Source organism: Ammospiza nelsoni, chromosome 1, assembly GCF_027579445.1.
Source record: "Ammospiza nelsoni isolate bAmmNel1 chromosome 1, bAmmNel1.pri, whole genome shotgun sequence".
Lineage (NCBI taxonomy): Eukaryota > Metazoa > Chordata > Aves > Passeriformes > Passerellidae > Ammospiza > Ammospiza nelsoni.
Genome location: NC_080633.1, coordinates 88,541,754 through 88,566,430, shown reverse-complemented (window position 1 = coordinate 88,566,430; position 24,677 = coordinate 88,541,754). Strand labels below are relative to the sequence as shown.

The 24,677-nt window shown below is 37.2% G+C and overlaps 1 protein-coding gene across 4 annotated transcripts in view; it reads left to right on the top strand.

Moving 5' to 3' along the window:
- The window catches only part of PTPN3 (protein tyrosine phosphatase non-receptor type 3), a 158,404-nt gene that overhangs the window by 58,055 nt on the left and 75,672 nt on the right, over positions 1 to 24,677 (top strand). For 3 of the 4 annotated variants that reach the window (XM_059479242.1, XM_059479251.1, XM_059479266.1), the window contains exons 2-6: positions 10,589 to 10,743; positions 21,269 to 21,376; positions 21,516 to 21,573; positions 22,599 to 22,677; positions 24,044 to 24,088. In XM_059479242.1, coding sequence (XP_059335225.1) covers positions 10,589 to 10,743; positions 21,269 to 21,376; positions 21,516 to 21,573; positions 22,599 to 22,677; positions 24,044 to 24,088 — 445 coding nt within the window. The remainder of the gene's footprint in view (positions 1 to 10,588; positions 10,744 to 21,268; positions 21,377 to 21,515; positions 21,574 to 22,598; positions 22,678 to 24,043; positions 24,089 to 24,677) is intronic. The other variant, XM_059479258.1, reaches the window with a different exon arrangement.

Genomic DNA, 24,677 nt, shown 5'->3' with positions numbered 1-24,677 from the left:
AAAGTATCAGGAGGTGTTTTAATTTTATCATGTTGTTTAGGTTTTGACTCCAAGATGCAAGACTTCTGCAGCACGTTTTTAAATTCTTTCCCAATAATCATGAAGTAGAACTTTGTGTAATTCCTTCAACTAGTTTTGTGAGACTTGAGGATCTCCTGAACTCATCATTTTGAACAGTGCTGGAGTATAAAGTGCATTATAGAATTATAGTCTTTAAAAGAAATACTTTTTTCTCTCCATACAGCTTGAAGTTCTCCTTCATAGCATAACTTCCAATTTGCAGATTGCTATTGTGTCCTTCCTTTTTCTTTTAAAGGAAGAATTGCTGTCATTTGATTATTCTACCATTTAATCTTTTTCAATAGTATTCTGTGGTTAACTGCAGATTGCCTGTGCTGTGTTCCAAATCCTTTTGGAGACCTTTTGAAGCCATAGGATTTATAACAGAAATCTTCTATCATGCTTAACGGAACATATTTCAAAGGCTTGCAGCAGAATGTGTATTATAAAATATATGAAACAGGAATGTATAGAAAACAGTTCTGTGAAGTTTTAAGCTTTAAGTTCTAAAAGAAGTATCTGGGTTCAGAAAGATAATTCATAGTAATTCTGAAGAGTTTTTTGTTCATTAACGCAATTTACAAGATAGGTTTTCTTCTGAGGTCCGAAATGTTTTCTTGCAAAATGTATGAACTGGGTTTTTTTGTTGCCAGTAATAAGACTTTTTCTTCCCAAGCCTGAATGGTACACAGTCCTCTGTTGTGTTGAGAAGTAGATTGAGCAGATTGAGCAGATTGCCCACAGTGGAAAACACTGGGTAACAGTGGCACATCTTGATCCGCTACTCATCTGTGTCCATGCACAAAGGAAACTTTGGTCATCTGTAATTTCAGGCTATTTCTCAATTTCAGGCTATTTCTTAACAATCCAGCACTGAATTTTGTGTGGAATTTCTGTTTTCTTTAAAGGCTGAGTTAGCTTTCCATGACATTAGTACTCATTAATACTCTCACATCCATGATTAAGGTGTTTTCTTTCCTTCTTTCCCCCTTGGCAAAAAAATGGCAGTCACCACTGCCAGCAGCATTTCTGAGCTGACAGATTTAAGGGCCATTCAGACCTTATATAGAAGAACAAGTTTTTAAGTGTATCCACACTCCAGCTACCTATACCCCTGCTTTTTCACAGTTTTCAAAAGTATGCTTTGCCAATTATTTCTGTCCTGGTCCATGTTCAATTTGAGGTGGAGGAAAGCGACTGGCTCACAAAATGTCAATAGTGCCAGCATCAGAAATAGTATGTGAACATCTAGATTCACACCTTTATGTGTGAGTCTGTACTCTGTTCTGCATGCAATCTGCTGTTTACCTGCTTCTTAAAAAACAGCTTAAATATGTTTTGCTTTGTGAGGTACAATGGCATGAGTCCTGTCGCAAAGACTGAAATCTTAGATCACTGTAGCTTTGACATTCAAACATACTGTGTTAATTGGAGGCAAAAGTTGTAAAAGGTCTCTTTTATTTGTCTGGTTAATATGCACGGGAAAAATTACTCTAGGCATGTATTTGAGATATGAGAAGAGGATTGTTTTAGAAAGCTGGTGTTTGTTGGTTTTTTTTTTTTTTTTAATATGCCTGTACCATAAGAGGCATTTTCTGCAGTTTGTGATTTAACTTATAAGTGGAGGACAACAGTTCAAAGTTGCTATCAGAAAAGAGTGTGTCTCACATAGAGTACATTATATGGGGACTTGATACTTTTCTGACACTCTCACCAACATTCTTAAAAGTGAAAATTATATGTATTTGTTTATGTTACCCTATATGGGGTAGAGATTTATATTAACCTGTAAGCATAGTGGATAGTGTGAGATTTGTGTGAATAATCCCAGTTTTACTTTAGGGCATTTTTAAAACCAGAAGTAGAAGCGAAAGTTTCTTGACTGTTTGATTAGTATCATACTACGGATATAATAAAAAAGTAGAATTTCCCTCTAAAAGCATGTTTTGGAAATACGTTTTAATCCTTAAAGCTTTGGTTATTTTTCTACATCTCATCTTGAATCTGTCATGGAGATGATTATAATTCTGCTTAAATGTAACAGCTTTACTTGGCAGGAAAATTGACATGATGGTTCTTGTTTCATGTTATGTGTCATACAAAAGTTTCATGACACACGGCTCATTGCCAATAGAATGAGGTATTTTTTGTATTTCAGTTTTGGATGTGATGATTAATTTGCTAACTAAGATTTCTGAATATGTTAGCTGCTTGTCTTTATAAATTTCAGTGGTGGATGCTTATTTACTTGGTTTTGAAAATTTGAAGGTGTAAATTACTTATTCTATATAAACTCTCATATTTATGGAAAATGTTGACAGCTGGGCACTGCAGTGCTCAGCTTTCACTTTGACTCAGTGTTCACTTCCACTCTTCAGTGTTGTTAGTGTACGGCACTACCAAGCTGGGGAAGGTGAACTTTGGCTTTCAGCAATTTTTATTTTGAATTCATGCAACATTGTTAGTTACCACCCAAAGGCATTATTTGGAAAATAAAGTAATGGTAGCCCTTGCATTTTTTGGTGAGATGATTTTCTTTTGTTCTGTGGTCTGCTTAAAGCTGAGGCAGGCAATAGAGGAAGCCATAGAGTTCCTGAACTCTTTGATTGGCACTGTGCAGGAAGTGAAGCAGCATGCTGTTTACTGCCCTCAACACACTGGCTGAAGGTGTTATTTTAGAAATGGTTTTTGAAAATGAGCATCATAAAGATTTCTGATGTGAGCAGTAAAATCTGCAAAAAATGTGAAAGCATTGTAGGTGTGTCTTGTTCTCACCTGTATTTCACAGTATTTTAGCAGTGTAGGGAGGTCTCTTGCTTTTTCCTCCCCCTAGTTTTTCTGCTCTCAGTCATTCTGCATGCAGTAGATACCATCTCTTTACTTGTGCTAATGCTGTGTCTTAGGTCTAGCAATAATGCTTCATTCTCTCTGAAATGACACGTTGGATTCTACAGTGCCTTACCTGTGTGGTTTTATTGTATGTATGCAAAAGAGCATTTGTGAAGTTGGCATTACCAGATTTATACCCTGGAAGTTTGAGGAGTTATTCATACAATCTTTTTGAATCAAATCAAATGTGACCAAAATATTTACCTCAGAAGTTGGAATAAGGGACGTTAAAAACACAAGATCTGAACAACACTGAAATTCATGGTCAGTATTGTTTTTCCACCAATAAGCTCTTCTAGAGTTTAGTTACCTTTAGGTTATCTGATTTCAAGATTAAGTTTTCAGATAAGCAGTCTTTGCTGCTGAGCATGTTGCTGAAAGGCTGGGATAATCCTTCTAACCCCCAGTCCCCCATGTAAAGGCTATTACTATGTAAAGAGTATGGTTATTTTGGTCTAATAATCTCTGTTACCCTGATGGCAGCCTGTTCTGCCTCTTCAGTCTTAACAGCAAGAACTGTTGGGATGGCTGAAGCTGTGCATGTTTTACAACTCTTTGGGTAAAAATCTTTTTGGTAAATCTTTACAGCACGCCCTTTTCAAAAGGGGAGGACAGGAAGAAACAAGGGTCTCAGAAAAGTTGAAATTAAATCTTTGTCTCTAAGACTTGCATTGGAATGAGTATATATGCATATATAGAACAAAAGTTTGATGTGACTATTCCCTTTTTTTTTCAGGATAATTTGGTCACTTAGTGTTTTTACTCTGCCACTTAGGATGGTCCCCAACAGAAATAATGTTCCCAGTGCAGCTGCATGAGTGTATGTAGGTCCCAGGCAGCAGAACTGAAATGAGGATTGGTAGCTTACTGTGGTGCATGGCTTTTCTGCACCGGATACTGCAGCTGCTCACACTGCTGGCATTACCTTCAGTATGATATTGGGTTAGTGGGGTCTCAGTGGCATGTCAGTCAGGGTACATTATAATGCTAGAGATGAAAGGCATATTTCCTTCCCCATCCATCTCTACTAGTCTGCTTTTGATATTCATTTCTGGTCTTGCTGAATCCAGAGTTTAAAATAGCTGGATTTCCCATGAAAACTCTTTGCAATGTGAATTTACCAGGGTTGTGTTATAATGAAAAGCTAAATGAAGTGCAGGGAAGGCTTGCAAATCACTTGATTACTTATTTTTTGCACTAATTAAGCATCTAACCTCTTGTTGTGGTATAGGGACTTTTTAAAATTTATTCACCTGCATATATTGGATTCTCTTCTGAGAGTCAATGACTACTGTAGATAGGTAGGTACCTGATTCCTAGACATTCCTAGGAACAAATCTAGTTTATTTACTTATGCCTTTTAAAAGTGAAATAAAAAGCTAGATTCCAATTCTATGCTGGTTAGAAGAGGAAAGAGCATTCACAATTAGTTGTGGTCTGGTTTTTGTTTTTAGAATGAGTCTTTCTTCCTTGTACCTACCTTCATTGAAACTAAAATGCTTTGAAATGCGCTCTAAATAAACAAATAGAGGTGTCATACTGTATGTGGTCTACCCTGAAGGTTTATTTGTGGGTGAACTCTGGCATTAAGGGCTATTAAATGAAGAAGAGGTATCATTATATTTTACTGTGGAAGGATGTTTTCTCTTTGCTCAGTTCTGTGCTGGTTCTGGTAAATTATGGGCTGGCAATATGTGTTATGCCTGTTTGAGGTATAACTTCAAAATGCCTATGTTTTTTGCTTATATGAACTAATTTTCTGTGAAGGATCTCTGCCTATAGGTTTGGTTTTTTTTTTTTTCTGGAAAACCAAAGATGATAACTAGAATGATTTAAGCACTAGTAGTTCAATTTTTGATATCATTCTTAGAATACTTAGCTAGACCTATTGGTTGTTTACACGGCAGATAAGTAGTTTTGCTGTGCTTGAAAATGTCATAGGTGTCATAGCCACTGGAAACAAATCTAAGAAAGCCAAATCTTTAATAAAATTAATTTTTGATTTTAACTTTGCTGTGAAGAGTCTCTATTATAATGATATTGCTGCCCTTCTTAAAGAGAAGTAGTTTGAAAACTTGCAGCTACTGCTTTGGAAGTTGTGTGTGTATCTACACACATGCACCAACTTTCAATATGGATATTAACCTTTATTCCTGTTCTAAGGAAGGCCATGCTGCAACAAGTCTTTTATTCTTTATATCTCAGTTTGGAGGTATTTTTATACCATAATCTATAAGGCTTAATCATCTAAAGCTTTCATGCTTGTTCTATATTTATGGTTTAATTACTTTGGATCGGATTTTTTTTAGCTTTTGTTTTTCCAAGTAATGTGAAGTTTCGTCATGTTGCTTCTGGCTTCCACACTTACCTTCTATATAACTTACATGAATATGTCAGGAAATTTTGGTGAAGAAATAACTACAAATAAGGATAAAATGGTGATCTGCACCCACTGCTCAAACTGACGTTTATCTTTTACTTTGGGTATTGCTTTAGTAATGCTTGGTAATTTGTATTGTGGTAAATACCTCTTGAGATTTTCCCAAGAGAAATAGAAGAGCTGAATTTTTTATTAATAGGGGGGCATTTAGTTTCTTATTGGGAATGTGGAAAAGATGAAGCATTTCCTCTGCAGAAGGTGGAAGCAGAACCTGGTTTTCATACGTTGTGAGTTAAGCCTAATTCTTCTATTTGGAAAATCTGGCTGAATAATTTAGTCATCATTAAGATGCACTGATGATAGATAGGGCTCTGTGTAAGTAATTCTTGACTACGTGGGCTGATGCATGCTGAAGAGCATTTGTATCAGTTGTCTTAGGGATATACATTGCCACAAAGACACCTTTACTTTGTTATACCTCTTTCCATTCCCATGTCAGTTATTTTGTACCTTTTAAGTAAAGAAACAGATAACCATAAAATGTCACTGTTATTGAAAGGACATACAAGACTTGACCATGTTGTTAGTACTACTGTTTTCCCCTTCCTTGTTGGGGTGGTCACTCAGACAATGAAAGTGAGTTGGAAGCACTATCCTTTTGTATATGACATTCCCACTGATTCTGTAATATCTCTGATTTTTTAGAGGCCAGTGTTTTCAGTCAAGTCTGTAATAAACTGAAAAAACTTAGTGCAGTAGTCTCCTCCTACAAAAAACATGAGTGTACCCATTTACAGGAGTAAATTATCCCTACTGACCTGAAGAAGTGGAGGTAATAAATAATTTATTAAAAAAAACCCCAAAAAAACAACAAAGGCCTCAAACAATCACAAACCCAACAAGTCTATTAACAGTTATACACAGTGTGATTATATGTAGAAGGTCTTTGAGTGTATACTCAGCAAATCTGCCCTTGATTTAATTACTTGGTAAAAAATAAGTTAATAGCAGTTATACTGATAATGGAGTCTTATGCTTTTTTACCAGCAATTTCCAAAGAAATCAAATGCTGGTATGGAAAAAATGTAGTTTTAAAAGTCAGTCTTCAATACCAAAGATGAGGAAAACATGTTATTTTTGTTCTGCTTGACTGCAACATTACTGTAGGAGAAGGCATGCATAACCAAACTTGTCCAGAAATGTGTTTAATGTACTTGGAAAACATTAACTTCTTTCCATATCTGTTCTTGTATTTCTCCTGTAAGCCTACTGCATGATTTCATTATGGGGTAGAATTCCACAAGTTTGTTTTATACTTTATAACTGTGAAAATAACTGTGTTTTCAATGTGTTTTGATTGTTTGTTTAATTAAAATATACCTCCCAACTTCCTGGGTTTTTTTAAGGGAAAAATCATTGAAGTACTGACTTGTTGATAATATTAAATTGTCTTACAGGTTTTTAAAATTTGGTTTCATTTCTGAATCAGCCTTCTTCCTGAGGCTACAAACAGGAACTGAGATTTGCATGTAATGGCTGGTTCTGGTTGCTCAGGGCTGGAGGGTGATTGCTGGGGCTTAAGAGCCCTTGTCTTAGAAGCATAAGGTTTCTGGTTGTGCTGGGCATCTCAGTGGCCCCTCTCCCTTCCCCAGAAGCAGTTGCCATTGCAGGTTCCTTCATGTGCTTCTATGTGTTGCACTGGGGTCCATAAGCCATTCCAGTAATCTGGCCCAAGTTAAAATGCAGCTTTAAACAGCTCACTTATGGATGAAAAGTCATGGAGCAGGTGCCAACAACTCAGCTGCTCACCTGTCTCCTGTTCTCCTTCCCTTGCCCTTTGGGCTTGGGATTCTCTAAGTTGTTTCCTTGCAGACTTGCTGAGCATGTGGCACGCTGAGGTGGGACATACAAAAGTGGTGTCAGCAGGTTCCTGTGCTGTGACACTCCTAACACAGCTCCCTGAGGAGCTCACTTGGCGCAGTGGTGCTCAAGGCCATGGAGGTGGGAAGGAGAAGGTGTGGCTTTCTCTGCTGGGGACTCCAGCTGGTGGCAGTTCCCTAGGCCTTGATTAGTCCCCTTGAGCTCCAGTTGACTGATAGCTGTGGCATCCAAACACTCAGCCATTTGTCCCTGTCTTGGCACAGTTCCTGTGGTCAGCTGGCTTTGTTGAGGATAGCCCCAGCTGGGGCTCTTTGCTTGCCATAAGCACAAACTATGAACTCTGTGTTCCTGGTGTGATTTTACATAAAATGGTAAAAATAAAGGAATTTCAGGTTTTCATTTGTGAACCCAATGCAAACTGGTCACAGTAGCAGGTTTGAATTTCTCATTATAAATTTCCAACTCACTGCTTCACTTGGGGCATATAACCCAGCATCCAGCAGATCACCTGAAGGTGTTAAACCAGAGGTAACTGAAAAACTAGCACAAGACTACAAATTTCAAACTAAGCACCTCTCATTTTATAATGAACTGCAATACAAAAGTATGTGTTACTGTTAGCTCCTGGATGGCTTAGGTTATCCAGGAGATAGATAGGCTGGGTTTCCTATAGAGGGACCATGGTATGAAATGGACCTGTAATTACTTGTGCTACTATGCACAGTCATTTAAATAAAAATCTTCAGTTTGATTTATTCAGGTTAATTTTTTTGCAGTTATAAGAGTTTTCTTTTTTGCTGGTGTTTTTTTCTTGGTTTTTTTTTTTTTTTTTTTTTTTCTGGATTGCAAGCACATATGTATATAAATGTTATTGGTGCTATTTTATTGGCTTCTGCATTGGAAGCTTGAACAAGTGAGTAGCAAGATCTGGCTATATTGTAACACTTGAAAAAATAATGCTGTGCTGGAGAGGGTTTAGACTTAGGTATCAAAATGTCTGAAGGGTCTCCAGGTGTAGCTTAACTTGAAGCATGTTCTGCACTAGGGCTTCAGGGGCTGAGCACTGTTTACTCCCTCTGGGTAGACCAGGAGCAGGGTGCTGGAGACTCCTGTGGACTGTTGCGCTCTGCTGAAGCCTGGCAAAGTTTGAATATAATTAGGGCATAGAGAGAGGGAATGGTGGAAGTGTAAGACAGGTCGGGCATTATAAGCAAAAGGGGTCAAATAGCCTTTCTCCCAGGAATGGAGAAGTCTGTGTTAGGGACTGTTAGGTGTTGGAATGCAGACTGAGCCCTTAAGGCCAGGCTGATGAAGCTTTGAATCTGGCTGCCAAAACATTCTCTCTCATCTAGTGGCTGGTCCACAGTGAAGGATAACCTTCCACTTAACACTGGACTAGTGGGTAGAGAGCTACTTTGCAAATGAGAAGGTGTTTTTTGCCAGCTGAGGGGGAGAGTGGAGAAAAGACTTTGTAGTATAATTCATGTAGCCACTTGACTTTTTGGTGAAAGGTGAACATAGTGCTTAATAAATAGTTTAAAACTTAGCTGCTAGAAAATTAGAGAATGTGAGACTGAAGGCTTCCTTTACAATCCTAGTTTGTCATCAACTTTTTGTATACTCTTGATAATTGGATAACTGTATGCTTTATTTAACAGCAACCGGTCATGAATTAGCCCATTTTCTGGATATAAAAACCCCAAAACCAAAACTATGATTAAATGCAGACTGTATATCAAGAAAAATTTCTAAGCAACAGGAGTGTTTGGTGGTTTATATGGAAATATTGTTCATAATTCTCCTAAAGATTACCTCTTCCTTTTTATCCCCTCATTTAAAAACAAAAGAAAAAAAAAGAACCAGAGAAAAAAATATCTAAAACCCCCAACCCACACCTTTTCTGAGTAAAAAAATGCATGCTGGCTAAAAAAATGAGTCTTGATAGCTTACAGTTTTGATTTTAGAAAATATACAATGGTGAACTATCAATTGGCTGACAGGAAAACCCATGAGAGTGTTGTTGGAAGTGTTGAATGCCAATGTGTGTCTGACTTCTGAGCTGTCTCTGAGAAGGCAATTGTTTTAGCTGCTTCTGAGTATAGATTACACAGACTTGAGAAGGATCACTGCGCTGCTTTGTTGTCTTTGCAACCCCAAAAAGAGCACTTTATGCAATTGTACATTTCATGGCTCTTCATGCTTTTCATGTTTCCCTTTCAAAGAGATATGTAGTAGAGGCAATGCTTTGCTATTTTGAGTGATTTTTTTTTTCTAAATTGGTCAATTTCTGTAGCTGCATAAAAGAAAAGCCAGCCTGTGTTTTAAGGCAGATACAGAAAAAAGGGGAGATGGCAAAATAGTGCTCATATAGGTCCCGTCTAGTTTGGCCAGCAGTCTATGTAACACTCGCATTATGCAAGTCTCTTTGTAGCTGTCCCCTTATAAGTGAGGAATGGTTTGGTAATTGGTATGGTAATTAACCTGGAAAACTATCCCCTGCTTCGCTTGCCAACTGGCTTTAAACGCTGTGATGTTAATTGGTAAACTGATCCAGTGAAGAGAGGCTTGAAATGTTTACAGGCTTGTCTGAATTTAATTCACTTCTTATTTCAATGAATGGCTTTTTTTGTTTGATGGGTTGTTCTTTTGTTTGTTTTAATTTGTAAATACTGGTTTTTAGAGTTTTGGTTTTCATTAAGAGGTTTTTTTTTTTTTTAAAGAAAAAAGCTTAAGCAACAAAAGAAGTGTTTTCTTGTGGGATGTTCTTCCTTGATATTAATTTCTGGCTTCCTGAATTGATGTATGCTAGACTGTAAAATATTGACATGTTTTAAGAGTTAGTTCTGCTTGCCTTACATATGGTGTTTGCATATATATTCCTGAAACAAAGTGTTACTTGATAGAACCTGATTTGCATTAACTCAAGACTGTTTTGTCACCTGAGAGTAAACAGAATTATTGTAGTGGAACTTGTATTGTAAATGCAGAAATATGTAGGAAATGTAAAAGGGGGTAAGGGGTTTCCTGGCTACAGATGATAAAAACTTGTCTTGATGTTGCCTTCCTACATTATAGTAGCTGTTTGGGGTTTTTTACTGATTTAAACTGAGGCAGTGACTCATGCCTAACCCAGGTATACATTGCAGGGATTACCTGTAATTTTCTTGATAATGTTCCCATTTACAGTATGGGAACCCCTCCATATTTATGCATTTATGTTCTGGTTTACAACAGGCTAATTTTACAACTTATTCTTTTCTATAAGAAGCATTTGTTAGCTTGGGGTGTAATGAGGTCTTCATGATGTTGTAAGTTACTCTGAAAAACAAATATAGAGAATTATAAGAACTGTCATTAAACGTAATTTTTGTTTTATAGGTTATTCAGCAATAGTTATGAACTCCCGTTTACGAGCCTTAGGTGGGAGGATAAATAACATACGAGCATCAGAGCTACCAAAAGATAAAGCCCGATCAGAAATAATCTGTAACGTCCACTTTTTGGATGGCTCAGTACAAAGCTTCAAAGTCAACGTAAGTTTGGAAAACTACTTTCTTTTTAAATACATAGAAATTTGTTTGAAAGCTGCAGATGAAATATGGGACCCTCCCTGAGGCGTGGTATCTCCAAAGGATGTTAAAGATGTAGCTTTGTCATAACAAATTGCAGAATTACTGCTTATGAAGTGGAATTAAAAAGTGCTGTTTTAATTTACTTTCAAGCCAACCAACTTCAATGTCATAAAATCTTGGCATGCAGATTATGTCTGGATAAAAGTCTTCTATATGATATGGGAACCACAAAGAAACAGATCTGGTGATCATTATCAACTGTGAATAAGTAATTAATATTTAAAGGAAACGCCTCAACTGGGATATGCTTCTCCGTCAAAGGACTAGTAGAAAGGACTCCTCCTGAAAGAAGGAGGCATTATAAATTCCTGTAGTGATGTCAGTACATATTTTCAGAAATGCAAAGATGTAAACAGTGAAGACGTTGTGGCTCAGTAGGACTATTCTGTTCAGTCTTTTGTACTTCAGTACGGTCTCTTTATTTGGGTGTGGGGAGGGAAAGGGAGTTAATGGAGGCTTGTACTCTGTATTTTTAATGTATTTTATTCTGCAAGGTTTATAACCTTTAGTACTGATTTAATATATCAGTTCATTTTTAAATGAAAACAAGGGAAACTTCTGAATCAGCTTTCAGTAGAATTATTTTACCATGCAGAAAAACTGTGGATACATTTAAGTAGAATTGTGTGTAAGATTTGTGTGTATTTTTTAATATTATACTTATTTTATCCAATTTACCTTATTTGAGAATAAACATTTGGCGGAGGAAGTTGTATTGTTTAGATATCTTAGACTACACTATGCTTTCTAATAGGACATTCAAAAGTGCACCCAGAAGTTGTATTTTCCCAAGTCTTATTGCAGTTCTCTGCAGACTGATTTTGTTTTTTAACTTTGTCTGTTGGACATTGGATATTGATTGAAATATAAGTTATCTGATAGGTTAAAATAGTTATTTTCACCATAGTATATCCAGAATTAGTCTGATTTTAGTACGTATTTTACATGCTATCTGTTCATATATGTGTGTAATACTGGGAAGTGGAGTAGAAGGAGAGTAAGAGGAGGACCAACATGTTAGTATATAGTTTCCATTGTTTGTCTCCACCATGCCCTAGGAATTGTCTTGTCTGTCAGTGAGCTGGCATAATTGCCACCTGCCCTGCACAAGGATCTGTGTAAAGTGAGGAATTCAAAATGGTATTAAATTAATGCATAGTAGTATATTTTTTCTTTGTAAACAGATGTTTACACAGCTTTAAGTGTAGTGTTTGGCCTGAAGGCTAGCACTATACAAGTGAAATTTGCTCCCCATTTCCTCCTTTAGGCAGTGAGTGCAAAACGGGAACCATTGAGAAGGAACTGTGTAGACCTTAAAGCAGCTTTCTGGTACCTAAAGAAAGCTGGAGAGGGACTTTGTACAAGGGCATGTAGTGATACAACAAGAGGGAACTTGCTTCCAACTGAGAGAGGGGAGATGTAGATGAGATATTAGGAAGAAATTCTTTGCTGTGAGGGTGGTGAAGCACTGGAATGGGTTGCCCAGAGAAGTTGCAGCTGTCCCATTCTTTAGAGTGTCCCGGGCCAGGCTGTATGGGGCTTTGAACAACTTGGAGTAGTGGAAGGTGTCCCTGGCCATGGTAGGGGAGTTGGAACCAGATGACATTTAAGGTTCCTTCCAACCAAAACCATTCTATGATTTGTTTTGAAATTCTGAACCCAACTGATTTCTCTCCTGAACTTCAGTGTATCCTTAGGGTGCCACTGCTGGTTACCTCCTCCATCCAGGAATTGTAAGGGCCTCCTTTACTGCAGCTGTGATGCTGAGCTGTTCACAGGGGTGATGTAGAACTCATTACTGCTCTACATGAAACAAGCAGGGAGTGCAGCTACCCTGCTGTGTTATGGCCTAAGAAAAGGGTTTTGCAGATTTATGTTCTTTGAGTACTGAGCTGGTAATGAGGGAGGCTGTACTTTTCTGTGAGGATGGCCCTTCTTGATTATCTAACCTTGATACCAGCCTAAGAACAGGCTTTGCCACACTCTGGTAGTGTCATAAGGTCCATTTCTCAAAAGGATTTGAAACCAGCTGCAGAAAATTTCTGTATCCAAGTTCTGCTTACATTAGCAGAAAAATTCAGCCTGACTCTGTGTTTGTGTGTTTATTTTAATTGCCAGCATAATTCAGTTTTATCTCTGTGACCAAAGAGACCAAAGAATAACTTGGGTCTGTGGTCAGTCTGGGAGTCGGCTGGTCATGAACTGAAGGGCATGTACTTATTGAAGAACAAAAAGTTTTGCTCTGAACAGATTTTCCCCACTAGTGAAATCTTTCTTTGTTGCTTCAGAGAAACTGTTTCTCGTATCAAGATGTTTTTCTCCACATTAAATTCATTTCTGGATGATGTGTTAATTGACAGTTCCATATTTTAAAGAAATTAAATATGGATATCACATGGCATAATTATCCAGAAGACAAATAAGCAGAAATATATTAAATGATGCAGTAGTACATTATTAAAATGGAACGTGCTTTCTGAAGAGACTAGACATAGATACAAGATATATGGATAAAAATATGTACTCTGAATTTTGGATATTTTAAATAAGTTTTCTAGGTTTTTTACTTTCTCTGCTTTTACAATTATTGCTGAAATATGCTGAATTTTTCTAATCTGTCAGAATTTGGAGAACTAGACCTGAACAGGATCACTTCTTCTAAAGCATAGAGTTCAGTGTTTTCTCTTTAAAGAATGTCAGTATTATCAGTGGAAAATTAAAGTTGAGAATTCTTCAGGGTTGTTTGTGTTTTAGTGGTACCTGGTTCTGGTCTGTGAAGGTTCAAAATTTGGATAGATGTTGCACTTTGAATTAACATTAGGCTAATATTTACATATGCATAAGTATGCTTTATGTTCATTGACATAATTATATTTTCATCAACAAATAGTAGAAAGTAACTGTGGAAAAGCAGAATACTTGAAGCTTGGCCTTTGTCCATATAATAGCATAAGTGGAATTGGAGAGTTCTCTCATTCTAAAGACAGTGGGATGGAACCAACTGAGCATTGCTTGTCATGTAGCAGCTCTCTGAACACAGAATTCTTACTGCAAAAGGATTTCTTTCTTTCAAAGTCGTAAGGGGAGTATATAGGAAAATAACATTAAAGAAAACAAATCTCATGGGTAAGAAGAAACTTAAGATAAATTTACTGTAAGTTTAAACAAATGGATATTCCTATGTTGTCATTTCTGTTATCTTGTTGACAATGTACATATGCTCGAGACTACAAAATATGGGGTGGATTTAAATTTAATAGAAAGACAATTGATTAAATAGTATAAACTTACAACACATTAAAATGTGTATGTTTTGGAGTTTTGAACTAGTACTAACATCTTTGAAAATGGTGGTAGAACATTAATGGTATCTCAAAATACTGAATCTTTCAGAGAGTAGAACAGGGAGAATAGAGATAAAACTTTCATTTCGTTCTTTAGGAACAAGATCTTTATAGAGCCTACAGAGCTGATTTTCATCACATTTTGTTACCAGATGACATGGCACTTTTATAGGTCCACCTATATGTAACTTTCTTCTTAATCATTCTGCTGAATGATATTTCAGATGTTACTTTGTTTTCCCAGTGGTTCTGTCTGTAGGAAGGGAATAAAAACCAAGTACTGTAAACCTGGACAAAGGAAAAAAGAAGGTAGATTTTGCATATGGATGTAACCAGAGCAACTTTCTATCTATTGAGAAACCTGAAGATAGCTGCATAATTTGCTTTCTTAAAAGTTGTTCTTATTAATCATTTATCCCAAAGAATATTGGTATTCTGACTAGCTGTAAACAAAGATTTAATTGCAAGAGAGCAGCACTGCTTTTCTCCTGGACTTGTTACTTTGGCAGAGTAGTGAAGTGATGAGCTATTTTGTTCAATGTTTTTATATAAAAGTGTTATACCACAGTTGCAGTGAATCTGAAATTTGGATTCATGGTATCACAAAGAGTTCATCAGTATAACCTGTAGTATGTGCTGGTTGTAGGTCATCCTTATCAAGAAAGTTCACATAGGAGAACAGACAGACACATTCCACTGCATTGCTTACCGTCCACAGAGTATGTTAACTATGCAAGGCTGACATGGCCTTTCTTGTTCCACTGTTATGTGTTCCAGTACTTACATGGAACATGTCCAAAGTCCAGGCAAAAAACTGAAGGTGCATGGAAGCTGAGAATTGGAAATGTTATTTCAAAACCACATTTGAGGCAAAGACTTGACTGCATTTAGTGCTGAATGTTGCACTTGACTTTAATTATATCCAGGCTTCTTGAAGCCCCCTAGTAAATTTTGGGTGTTTCAGTTTTATGGTAAGGTTAACTCACCTCTGTCCCTATTGTTACCTCTGTCGTGTTCTAAGACTATAATGCATAGGCTTTTCACCTGGAGATAATGTTAGCTGTCATTCTGATATATAGAGAATTTGCTCATATAACATGTATGAGTGTGTTTAATAGGTATTTATTATATTATGTATATTCCATTGTGCAATAATGTAAATTTATCTGTAACTTTTGATATAAACATGCAGGTATTTTCTGGTTTTGCTCTACTTTGACTCATTTACCAGGAATGACCACTTGGGAAGCATCTCTCAAGTAAACTGACTTTTGAGAAGGTATAAAACTGAGAGTGGCAGATCACTTCTGAATTGCATTTTCTATGTTTTTGTTTAATACCTGGGATTTTTGCTTTTAGACTAGTTGTCTTTTAGTAATAGTGTTTCCTTCTAGAAATAAAATTATGAAGCTGTAATAATTCAAAAAGTTGCAAGAATTGAAGCTTGAATTGTAAGGAATGTTTTTCTTTTCCTTGCACCTCAGTTAAGTTTCTTGTTCCGGTATTTGAGAAGGAATATGATGGTTAAAATGAACACACACAATTACTCATGGTATGTTTAAAATAATCAACTGAGGTACAAGTCTTAGAGGTTCTTTTTGACTGTGGGTGTGAGTTTTATAATTTTAAACCATTCATAGAAAAATGCAGTCTTGCAGAATTTTTTTGTATCTGTCACCAAGTTTTCCTACTTGTTTGATAATACAGGATGGTTTAATGCTACTCTGTGTCCCTGCATGTTGAAAGAACTGCTGTATGAAGTTTCAGGCTGGCAGCAAATATTTAGTTTTGTATTGAGTCAGGTCAGTATACTTGACTGGAAAGCAGTAAGACAGTATGAAATTTGATGATGCCTCTGAGGACAGTGAGAAAGTGATCTGCCCTACAGCAGGCTTGTTAGTCTTAGCCGTTTGTGGGGCAAGACTTAATAATAAATGCTGAAGGAAAGAATTAGTGGCGGGGAAGTTTTCCTAAAGTTAGAATGGAATGACTAACCTCATATATATGTTTGTTTTAAATCATTTTTGTGAGGTAGAGGAAATGCAGTGGGTTAAAGCGCTGTCCTTGGACAAATATTTTGTATGACCTTTATGTAGGAAAATACTGTGCTAAAGTATATGGAATCTAGAAACATTACAGGGTGGGCCAGGAGTTGGCTGAGGAGGTGGCTGTAGATCTTGGTGAGAAGGAGATATTAAATGATGCGAGGGCTTTAAAGGGAGTTCTTGACTGTCAGATTTCATTAATGTGTTGCTCTTGAAACTTTTTCCAAAAATCAAAAATATTAAGTTTGAGGCCTTATTAACAACAAAAAGATACAGGAATATGAGGTAGCAGGTTATCTTGAACAAGGAGTAATTGCAGTGAGGAGAATCAGTAGTGTAAACTAATAGCTTTTATGAGATGAGGTAATGTTTTTTTAAGCTCAGTTTTCAGTTGCAAACAATAGAGAGCAGTGGCAGTTTGCAGACTGAGCTGCTCATGTATTACTGTTCTGAAAAGGTGAGTGCTTTCATGCACCAGGCAAGAATCTTCAGCCAGTGTCAAGGAAGTATTAGCAGCGTTAGTCTTGGCATTGAGGCAACCCTCCTGGGAATGTCACATGTGGATCCTGGCCACTTGCAGACAAAAGAGGGAAGTTCCAATCAGGCAGGCATAGAAAGTAAAACTAGGCTGCTCTGCAGAAAACTGTACCTTAGGAAAAAAAAGCCAGTTCTGTTTATTCTAGATGAACAAAATCTTCCATGGTTGAATAAGGGCATCAGGTTGGTAAATAAATTCCAGGAAGAGACAAGGACAGAGATAGCAGAAGAGCAAATTGGCTGTGTGTTAAATTACTGCAGAAATGAAAAGGAAGTGGTAGCACTGTGTTCAGGCTCGTGCACCTTTTAGGACCGAAGGACATAGGCTGTCTGGTTGCAAAGGAGTGTTACAGGCTAAATTAGGAAAGGATGACCTCAAACAGCACGTGGTGGGCACTGAGCATTGTGTCTGAAGTCAGACTGAATTTGCAAAAGCTTAGGTGGTGCTTAACTGGGAGGTTACCATTACCAGAGAGTGGGGGCAAAGCTTCTGCAGAGGACAGGGAGATATGCTTTACATTGCACTGTCCTCCAAAATGATCACTTTGTACCACTTCCCTTGTAAAAGTTAACAACCTGAAGAACTTTGCATGCAGATTTACCTCTTTAGTCCAAGGTTCTAACAATTTCCACTTAAGTTTATGCTGTTCTTAGGGCAGTGAGTCTTGATCACTTCAGGTTCTAGGCAGTATTTGACATTAAAAAGTAATGGAGGGCATTTTTCTCTTCACAGTTGTTTAACTTACTAGAAATTGAATTTGACTAACTTAAATTCCCTAAATGTTGTAGGAACTTGTTGTGGCATGAGTAGAATGTAACAGGTGTTAATTATGAGCGCTTGAAGTATTAATTTTTGGCCTATCCAACATAAGCTGTAATTGATTTGAAGACAGATTTAAATGGAGGTGAATAGTTGTGGTTATGAGGTGGTTGATGCAAAGCTTTTAATACTTCAGAATAAGGATTGGTAGATTTCATAAAGGTGAAATAAATAGTTCTTTTCAGGTGGAAACACACAAACTTCTTGAAAATGTTTCTTTTCAGTAAAAACTTTGAAATTCTCAAGAATTTGTGTCATTGCAGCAGCACAGGCTAGTGAGGAAGACACATAATTTTTTAAATTACACTATAGAAAAACAGGAGCTTAATTAGAAATGCCTTAAATATTTGCTCTAATGGATTATAGGGTTAAGGAGAACTTGATTCTAATGCCCAGTATAGCTGAGCAATGTTCATGTTGGTTTTGCCCTTCTATGGCACAGGGGAGTGAAAATAGGATGTGTTGTAAAGCACTTGACACATTGCAGTATTTGAATATGCTGTGGCTATGAATTGTATTGAAATGGATGTCAAAATTCAGAAGCTCTGATGTGACGTGCTTAACCTGCCTCACTTTACACCTAGGTCTCAAATCTGCTAATTTACAAAGTAAGTTGAAGATTGTGCAGCATGAGTTGTGTGGCCATTTTTAGGTATATAGACCAAAAAATAATTCAAATGTTTCTTAAAGCAATACCAAAATTAAGTAAATAAACATTTCCTTGAAAAACAACAAACCCCCTTATAACTGAGAATTTTAACAAGACTTGAACAATTTAAAATAACATTTTTTATTTAGCTTAGATTTCTTGACTGGATGCTTGGTCTATGCCCTGGGGAAAAAAAACCAAAACAAAACAAAAAAAACCCCAACAAACTGTGCATTTAGTACCAGAGGGCAAGAACTAGAACCACATAAAAGTAATGCTGGAATTAATTTTTTTTCTAGGAAATGTCGAGAGTAAGAAGAGAAGTAAATAGATGTGTAGGTGGATGAGACTAGTGCTGGCTGAACAGCTGGGTTTAGGGTTGGGAGACCCATGGGAACATTGCAAAGAAAGAACTCTGCTGAGGAAGATGTCATAGTGGGGAGCTTGCTTGTCTTTACAGGGAAACAATGGGAAGGTTAAGCAATTCATATATGCTGGGGGAGAGGCAGGAATGCAATTGTGAGGGGCTGGGGAGAGAGAAGGTGAAGGGATCTGAATTGAGATGAAAGACTGGAAGCATGGAAATTGAAAAAGGAATTTGGAGATAATGCTGTTGTGAAGAAAGGACACCAAAAGGAATAGGAAGTGTTGAAATTCAAACTAAAAATTAGCAGAAGAATCTACCCTCTGTGGTCTTGTTTCTGCTCCATTTATAATGAAACCTGATATTCCTGAACACCTTCTTTCATCCAAATATCTATCCCATCCCCTGTAATTACTGCTTTTGGTCATAATATAACTTCAGGAGCTCATTTAGATGCTGTCAAAAGTTCACACCATAGGTGTCCAATTAAATTAGGCTTCTGAGTTGTGCAGGTGTCATGATGACACTTAAAAGTGTTTTAACTTTCTGCTTCTGAAAACCCAACCCTGGGGAAATGAATATGGTCAGTGCTAGACATGAGCTTACAGATGTCAGGAAATGCCCATTATTTCATAAGGTGCAATCTGCTGTTTCCATGGGGCCCTCTTGTGTACACACATGGATAATTTCCGATGGATAAATCTCAGTCTGCATGGTGGAAGCAATGCCACTGATGAACAGATCTGCCTGACAGGTGCATGGTGCCATGGCTTTGTGTGAATAGGAATGCACATTTGCATGGTCCTTACCTGTGACTGGCAGTTCAGTTTCTAAGCTGGATGTTAGGCCTATGCTGTTTCAGAAAAAAGTGGGATTTGATCAATGCTGTGGTTTGACTATGGCAGCAGCCTGTTTGAAAAGTGGGAGTGGGAATGTGCAGCTGGGTTAAAAGGAGGGTGTGGGAGTGGGAATGTGCAGATGGGTTAAAAGGAGGGTGCAAAGCTGCTGCTCTCAGTGGTCACACAGCCTTTATAGGCCTGTGGGGACTCACATTTATTGTGAGATCTCAACTGTTTTCTCTGAAAGTTAGGTAAGATGGGAGAGTGCTGGAGAGGAAAAGGTAGTTTCAACATCTGGGTGTTGCCTACATTGTTTTCTCCACATGTGACTTTACTCCAGAAAAATGGGCACAGCTTTTCATGGGAAGCCAACAGCCAGATATGGTAAAGCTGAACATTCAAGTCACAAATGAGCTCCTAGGACTTCTGCTCTAGCAGTAGAAAATGTTGGATAATCCTCCACAATAAGATGGGCCAACTGGGTGTCCATTGCTTGAAATTTTGTTTTTCTTTTCCCATCTCCTTAATAGGAAGAATGCCCCTATGAAATAAGGAAAGACTATGAAATATGATGAGATTTAAAGTACTCAATCATAATAGTGTTGTACCCTATTAAAAATCATAGAAATCTGTCTTCTGAACAGGCCTTACTGGGCTGCTCGATTATAAAAAAAACGTTTAAGCAAAGAATTGAATTGGCTTATAAGTGAACACTTACATACTGAGCAAGACTGGGGCCAGCCACAGTAATGTGACTTATACTTTGTCCTTTGTTTCAAGATTATTTTCAAAAAATCAAGACTTTCTCTTAAGGAATTGGAGCGTAATAAAACCAGAGCTGAATTTTTAAGAAATTTGTTCAAGAATAAACTGCTTGTCTTTTGCAGTTTTCAAATAGTTTTCCTCTGAGTTTTTGTTTGTTTGGGTTGGGGTTTTTAATGTGTGCAGATTATTTCTGCTTTTCAGAGAGACATTTGGAAAAATCTTGACTTAAAACGTATTACTTATTAGCATATTTAGGATTGCTGTCTTGTTGAGGGGGTTTGTTTTTTTGATTCAGTGTTTGATGGCTTTTTAAAGTAGAATTGGTTCATAATGTTCTGTGCCAGAAGTTTGTTAATCTGCTTTCCACAATGCCATGGCATGGAGATTCTTTTTTTTGTTTGGGGGAAATTATACCAGCCTTAGACTTCTGATCTCTGCTGCCTGTTTGATACTGTGTTGTGCCAGTTCTTCTGTGATTCCTGTCACGGGGGACATCTGGGCACAAAATGGGGTGGCTGAATGGCAGCTGAGCATGTGGACACAGAGGGCCAGGTGAGAGTGCAGGCTGATTTATGGCATCTCATGGCTGGATCACAGGATCCCCTCCTTTTTTTTCCCCATCCTGGGGTATACTTACTTTGCCTTTTATTAGCTGATGTGGAAGCACAGCATGCTGCTTTGTGGTGACAGCAGGGGCCAGAGCAGCCCCGTGTGTCTGCAAGCCATCCCTGCAGGCTGCCACTCCAGGCAAGGCCATGGCTCCCACTGTGGGCAAGGGAGAGGTGACCTGCTTGCAATTAATTTGCTGCACTCACATCAAGGGCTGGAATAAATATCTGTTCATTTTAGGAAATTTCATGTGCCTAAAGTATTTTGGAAAGAAACCCAAACCTTTATCAGAGTAAAGTTCTTACTGCTGAAAACCTTTGAATTGATGAATTAGCAGCTATTTTATTCCTGAGTTATATTAGGAAAAAACCCAAAACTAAATGAGCTTCAATTAATTGTATCTTAAAATGTGTAAGTGTTGCAGATTCCACTTATAAACTTTTCTTATTTTCAGAAACAAGACACTGGACAGATTTTGTTGGATATGACCTATAACCAGCTGGGTGTGACAGAGAAGGAATATTTTGGTTTACAGCAAAACGAGACTTCTGTAGATTCACCTGTAAGTATAGTAAATAGTAAATGTGTGTGCATGTATATGTGTGTATAAATATATACACATGTATTTATACAGACATATTCATGCACACACGTGCACATAAACAGTATTTATTTGTAACTATTTTTAATCCATCTAATAGTTTTTCATTTCACAGCGATGGCTTGAACCAAGCAAACCTATTAGAAAACAGTTAAAAGGTAAGACTTATTTTTACTATCTTGATTGTAACTTTGCAGTTCTGTTTTTCTACATTCTTATGGCTAGAACAAATGCATATTGTCCAAATGGTAGATTTTGCTTCAAGAGCAAGTCTTGTGTCTTCCAGTCTTTTCAACAGATTCTTCTACTTCTCCTTACTCCTACCTGAGAGGAAATAAGACTTGTTAGATCATTAACTTTGATGCTATAATAGCAGCTAAACCTGGTTTCTGAGCAGTTTTAGACATGATTAGATGGCCATGAAAGCAGTAGTCATATTGTGGTGCCAGTGAATTCCTCCTGAGAGGGAAGCAAAGGAAGAGGAGTTTTGATTGAGAGAGGAATAGCCAGTTTTGTGCATAGGTTCTGAGAATTGCTTATCTCACATACAATAGGAAACCCCAAATTTATACATTCTTGTTAAAAAAAAACTAACCAAAAAAACCAATGCCACACACTTCCAGGTGCATCTGTTGTTCTAGTATGTCTTGTTTTATGCAGCTTTGGGTAACACAGAATGCCTGCCAAGAGGGACAGGCCAGCCAGCATAACCCTGGCCAGAGAGCAGCTTAGGAGTGGCACTGAGTGGCACTGTCCCAGTTTGGGCTGTGACACTTGAGATATGTTTTTCAGCACTCTCATTTCTACGTTGTGCTACAGATCATGCATTTTTATTTCAATTCATATACTAAAGTAGCATGTTGGACTGCTGTAATTTAATGTGTTTGTATGTTAGATAGAACTGAGCATTATCCCAACTGAGATACCTTAAATATATTTAGTGCTTTTCTCTCTTCTAATACTTAGGAGGCAAAGGAAGGTCAGTAATGCCTTTTATGTAGCATATGCAAAGTACTTTTGTTTAAAGTGTTACTGCATTTGAGAGTATTTTCTTCTCAAAGTTGCTGTTTGGGCATCAGGAGAGACTTTGCATAGTTTCTTTGAGTTTCATGCATGAGATTTCTATGTGGTTTTTCATGTAGTTTTAAACTAAATATTGATTTGCTCTTCTAAAATATTGCAGGAGGTTTTCCCTGCACGCTTCATTTTCGTGTAAGGTTTTTTATACCTGATCCTAACACACTTCAGCAAGAACAAACCAGGTAACTTCTATTTGCCTTCATGAACTAAGAATGTGTCTTACCCATGTCTGCAGCTTGGCAAATTATGCTTTATTACATGGGTAACTTTCTATTACTCTTGGTATTGAATGCATTTGGAATGGAGAGCTTGACGCCATGCTCAAATGAGTAGTTTCTGATATACACAGCTCACAACTCTGAGGTACAGCTGGAGTGTAAGTTAGTACAAAGATGTCGGTGTTAAAAGTACATTTATTTGTATCTTGAATTTTTTTTTCTTGGGTCTGCATGCCCTAGGTCTATCTATCTTAGAAGTTTTGTATCAACATTGAGTCAGTTTTGAACATGTGTAGTAGATTTAGTGCTGAGGGTGTGGGAGGGTGGGGTTTGTTTTTTTTGGTGAAGAACTGATAACAGTTCTTGTTTTCTAGTTTGCCCATTACTTGTAACATGCAAATATGTATAATGCTTCAGTTTACAATAGACTTCTGAAATTTTATTTTTAAACCTATCTTTGAGTTTTTGGGCTGGTGAGGTGCATGAATTGTAAGCAATTTGCAATTAATTTGTTACAAGGTTTTAATTGAATACTTGTTTTGTTCAGTGCCTGTAATTTGGAGTTTAGAATTTGAAGGCACGTGTTAATCTGGCCATTAATCTGGCATTTCTGTAGCACTTTCATTGCTTATTAATTTCAGTGACTTGGGAATATAAGTAGTACAACATGTGAAATTATATTTCTTGTAGAAAATTTAGCTTTTGATTGTTTTGGTATTTGTTAATTATGCACTTTTAAGCTGTTCTGCAGTTTAAAACTGAAATTATTTTAAGATCTGCTCTTTAAAGTTCTTCACATGCCCACTCTTCAGTATCACTATAAACTAACATTGTCAAACCCTCTAATAAGAGGAAGACTGAACTGCTCTTGGGGAATTCTTTAAGAGCTTTTTTGTCAGCATATGCTGCTAGAGAAATGTCTCATCCTCCACTGAGTAGCTCCAAGATAGACTCTCACAGTCAGCCTTGATTGAGATTTGGGGTGTTTTGCCTTTTTTTTTTTTTTTTTTTTTTTAAATTTGCATTCCAAATGAGTATTCCAGGGAGAAAAAGAGCCCAGTTCAGTGGTGATTTGGTTTTTGTAGAGTCAATTGCAACATTACTACTGTGGCTTTGGAGCTGCAGTAGAAACTGCCAAAGATCCTTAAAAATGTTGTGAGAGTAAGTGGGTGTATGATTGCATATTTGTAAATGCCACTAATATTTGTTCATCTGTTTGTATAGCTTGCTGGGAAATTTAATTAAGTAAAACTAATATATGTAGCTATTTAAATCATACAATTTAAAAATAAATGCACATTTGTTTCTTTTCCAAAAAAATATTTTCTAGGCATTTATTCTTTCTGCAGTTGAAGATTGATATTGCAGAGGGAAGGTAATAAGACAAATCTTCACTTTCTCTATAATTCTTTTTTAAAATAAAATTAAAAAGCCTTTGACTTGAGGGTATTGTTGCTGTAAAATTATCCCAGTTATCCCATAAATATGGCTTGTGAAACATTGCTTTAAAGGAAAATCATGTTGCTAGGAAATGTTACAAATTTTCTCATAGCTCACTTATTAAGAATGGTTTAGAAGTCTGTTGTAAATGAGCTGTAGGAGATGCTGTGTGTCAACAGGCTCAACATCAGCCACAGAAATATTTATGCAAGGCTTGGTGTGCCAGGCATGGAATTCCAAACCTGGGGACCCAATACCTAGTGCAGTAATCAGGAATAGTAACGGGCAGTTCATGCTATTGTTTCTCATTTCAGGGTTATATTACCTGTATGGTGGGCATATACCCAGTGGTTTATTTGGCTGTGATTTCTATGTGTTTGTATATTTAAAAAAAGTAACAAGGAAAACATGGTCCTAGTATTTGCTGCCAAATGTCAGTTGCCTACCGGTGTTGGGTTTTTTTCTTTTATAGAGTCAGTTTTGGTCATAAGATCAGAGCTGTCTTTGTACTTGTCATTTGGGTA